Source organism: Pinus tabuliformis, chromosome J (assembly GCF_031772625.1).
Source record: "Pinus tabuliformis cultivar Carrire ecotype Pingquan chromosome J, CPIR1, whole genome shotgun sequence".
NCBI classification, from domain to species: domain Eukaryota; kingdom Viridiplantae; phylum Streptophyta; class Pinopsida; order Pinales; family Pinaceae; genus Pinus; species Pinus tabuliformis.
In genome coordinates, this window is record NC_142295.1 from 1,478,577,537 (window position 1) to 1,478,580,934 (window position 3,398).

At 41.1% G+C, this 3,398-nt stretch overlaps 1 protein-coding gene across 1 annotated transcript; it reads right to left on the reverse strand.

Annotated features, from left to right (window-relative positions):
- Nucleotides 1–289: 289 nt before the first annotated feature.
- Nucleotides 290–1,156, reverse strand: LOC149232969 (uncharacterized). The gene has a single exon (XM_089382060.1). It carries the CDS (start codon nt 1,154–1,156, stop codon nt 290–292), a length of 867 nt encoding a protein of 288 aa, XP_089238186.1.
- Nucleotides 1,157–3,398: the final 2,242 nt, after the last annotated feature.

Below are 3,398 nucleotides of genomic sequence, written 5' to 3' on the forward strand. Positions count from 1 at the left end.
TTAATGCAAGATTTTTCTCATTGGTGATTATTTTGGGAATGGATTTAATGAGTTCAGCGATTGCGTCTGTTTTGTCCACCTCAGGCTCCTGAGCTATGCTATTAAAATGCAAAGTGAGTAGGGATGAGATTCCTTGATTATTATGAAGAATGTCTCCTTGATCATTTCTAAGACTGAGGATTTTATTGGTGCCTCTGTAGTCTAGAGCTGATCTGTGAAAGAATTTGGTGTTCTGTTCCCCCTCCTTTAGCCACTGAATGCGGGACTTTTGCTTCCATAAGGTTTCTTCTTATTGGCAACGAAGCTGCCATTGTTGCATCAAAATTTTTTCTTGGTCTGCAGAGTCTGAGTTGCTATCTCCAGTTATCCAACCTTTGTGAATCTGCTCTAGCTTCTCCTCTATTTTGGCTTTCTCTTTAAATATATTCCCAAAAACTGTTACATTCCATGCTTTGATTTTATTTCTAATGTATCTCAATTTACCTTGTAATTTGTACATTTTGGTGCCTCTTATGTCCATCGGTTCATGCCACCACTTCTCAACAAGTTGAATAAAGTCCGGGTGATTAAGCCAAAACTTCTCAAATCGAAATGGCTTGTTTCTAGGAGTACCCTGGATCACAGCAATTAGAGAAATGGGCCAATGGTCTGACCCTCCACTAGGTAGAATGTCTGATTCTACTACCACTCCCTCCAACATAATGCTTTCAGATATAAGAAATCTATCAAGACGAGAGGCGATTTGTCTTTCACCTCCCCTTCTGTTATTCCAAGTGAAGGCCCCACTCTTGGGTTGAATATCCACTAATTTAGCTGAAATGATGAAATCTAAGAAAGCTTCAGAATCTTTGTTGAGTCTCCTGATCCCTCCTTTCTTCTCTAAAAGTGAAGTGATCATATTGAAATCTCCTCCTATGATTGCCTTCGCGCTGGGATATCTAAGCTTCAGATTCAAAAGAGTTCTAAGAAAAATGTATTTCTCTTCTAATTTCTGAGGTCCATAAACGTTGGTGCATAGAAAAGTCTCTGAGTTGCCTATCACTTGAACTTCTAGAGCTATAAAGGATCTACTAGCTTCAGCTGAGAGGATATTGATTACATGCGGATCCCACAGGGTGACTAAACCTCCTTCCCATCCATGACTAGCAATCTCCATGTATTTCATTTGTCTACCTAGCTTTTTGCTTACATTATCAATAATGTTACTTGCGCATTTGGTTTCTTGCACAAATACAATATCAGGTTTTTCCTTTTGGACCTTCCTCTTTAGGAGCCTTTGTTTAGTTTGGCTATTGAGCCCTCTGGCATTCCAAGAGATGACTTTCATTTAAAACTAAAGAGAAAATTAGTGAATAAGAGAAAAAGCTTCTAGAGCTTTTATCTTACCCGAGTTTAGAAGCAGTATTCCCAGCTCCTGTAGAGTCTCATTGTTGGATTTGCGCCCTCTCTTCTTCCTTTGTTTAAAGCTGGTTGAAGTGTGAAGTAGGCTTTTTGTATGTAGTCCCATTCCTTTTGCTATGCCCAGATTCTTGTTATGCCTGTCCAACTCTGCTTTCTGTCTTGCAACTAGTAGCTCATTAATTCTTCTCACCTCCTCTTCCGGAACGTTTTCCATCCCTTGCTTCTTCCAGTTTTCCACCATGTTTTGTAGGTCAACTCCTTCCTGCTCTAAAACCTCATTGAGCTCCATATCCTCACTTCCTATGTCACTTATCAGCATTTCTGCATCTTCATCTGTTCCTTCTGTTACTTCCTGAGTCTGTTCTGTGATGTTTTCCTCCACTGCTTTGGTTGCATACTCTGTTGTATTCTTGTTTGCTCCAGAGGTATTTTGTTCCTTATTCTGGTCCTCTGACTCAGTTTCAGTCTCCAAAACCTCAAAAGCATTACTGGTATTACCTTGTGTTGTGCCTGTTTTGATTGGTCGTTTCCTGTTTGCTCTCTGTCTTGCTCTTGGTCTTATGAAGGTATCCCTGTTCTTTTCTGCCTGCTCTCCCTTTATTTCTTCCACTGATCTATTTAATGGAAATTCTCTTATTAAATGTCCATGCTCATGACACTTCCTGCAACGAAATGGAATTTGCTCATAGTCAATAGCTTGGAAATAGTCCTCATCCCTGTATTCCAACCACAGTCCTTCATGCAAAGCCCCTGACACATCCAACTCCACATAGATTCGTGCGTAGGACGTATATCTTCTTTGCAGAGTGGCTTCTGAGGCTTTGATGAAAGTTCCTAGCTTGTCACCTATCTGTTTTAGAGCTGAGTAGCCCCAATAGTCTATTGGAAGGGAGAATAGGCGAATCCAGACTGACACCTGCTTAAAGGTTTCTTTCTCTGGCACGAAGTTAGGCTTCCAGGGTCTCATATAGAGACCTGCTGAAGCAAAGAAGTAAGGTCCCCCATCAAATATTCTATCCTTATCCTCTAGATTCAAAAAAACAACAGTGAAAAAACCTTTGGCCCCTAAGTGCAGTCTAACATCACCTTTGGGTTTCCATTGTTGCTTGATCCATTGACACAGTGCTCTCTCCGTTGGCCAGAGTCCCATGAACTTGCAGATCACTGCATGTTCAGTCATGTGTTCTCTGTAGGCTTGAATTTCCGGGTCTGTGATCACCACCCTTAGGGCTTCTGCTGTTTTAGGCTTGCATGGTCCCCGACTTTTTTTGTCATTGAGATTGTTTGGTTTGTCCCCTTTCTCCTCTTTCTCTCTTTCCAGGGCTTCTTCGTCTCCATCTTTTTGCTCCTCTTCTTGTTTGTTCTCCTGAGTAGTATGTGCCTGTGCTGTTTTCTCTCTGCTCCTGCTGTTTGCTCTACCTTCGCTCTCCTTTCCTTTAAGTTTCTGAGTGCTGTCTTCCGTCTTGTTCGCATCTTGTCTCCTTCCCTTGCTGGTTCCCTCCTCTTTCTGTGACCTTTCATACCCTGTGATCCGCACACCTTCCTGTGCTATTTGTTTTTGCATGATTATTTGTCTGAAGGTAGGGGTCCCTATGGACCCCTCGTTGACCATCTGTCGGGTCAGGCTCTGACCCCTCCTGAGAAGTTCTGCTACTCTGATCCTGTTCCTCTCCAGGTCAAACCCAAGGTCTGCAAATTTCGAGATCTGTAAACCCTAACTCCCACCGACCAATCGCCTCTGAACTCCAATTCGCATCCCTGCGATAGTCATTCGTTTTATTACATTATTTATATTTTCTATGTATTTATTAAATTAGTTAATAACTCTATAAATAGTTAATTATACGTTTTATTCTATTATTTATATTTTCTATGTATTTATTATATAGTTAATAACCAATTTGTTAGTGTCAGCCTTTCCAGCCTTCCTCCAGTGATCAAATATTCTCTTACAAAGTGGTCTGAGAGTGTCAAGGTCAAATTTTGTCATTTCAGTG

Excerpts from the sequence above, each read along its gene's own strand:
- LOC149232969 (XM_089382060.1), bottom strand. The coding sequence starts at position 1,156 with ATGGAGATTGCTAGTCATGGATGGGAAGGAGGTTTAGTCACCCTGTGG.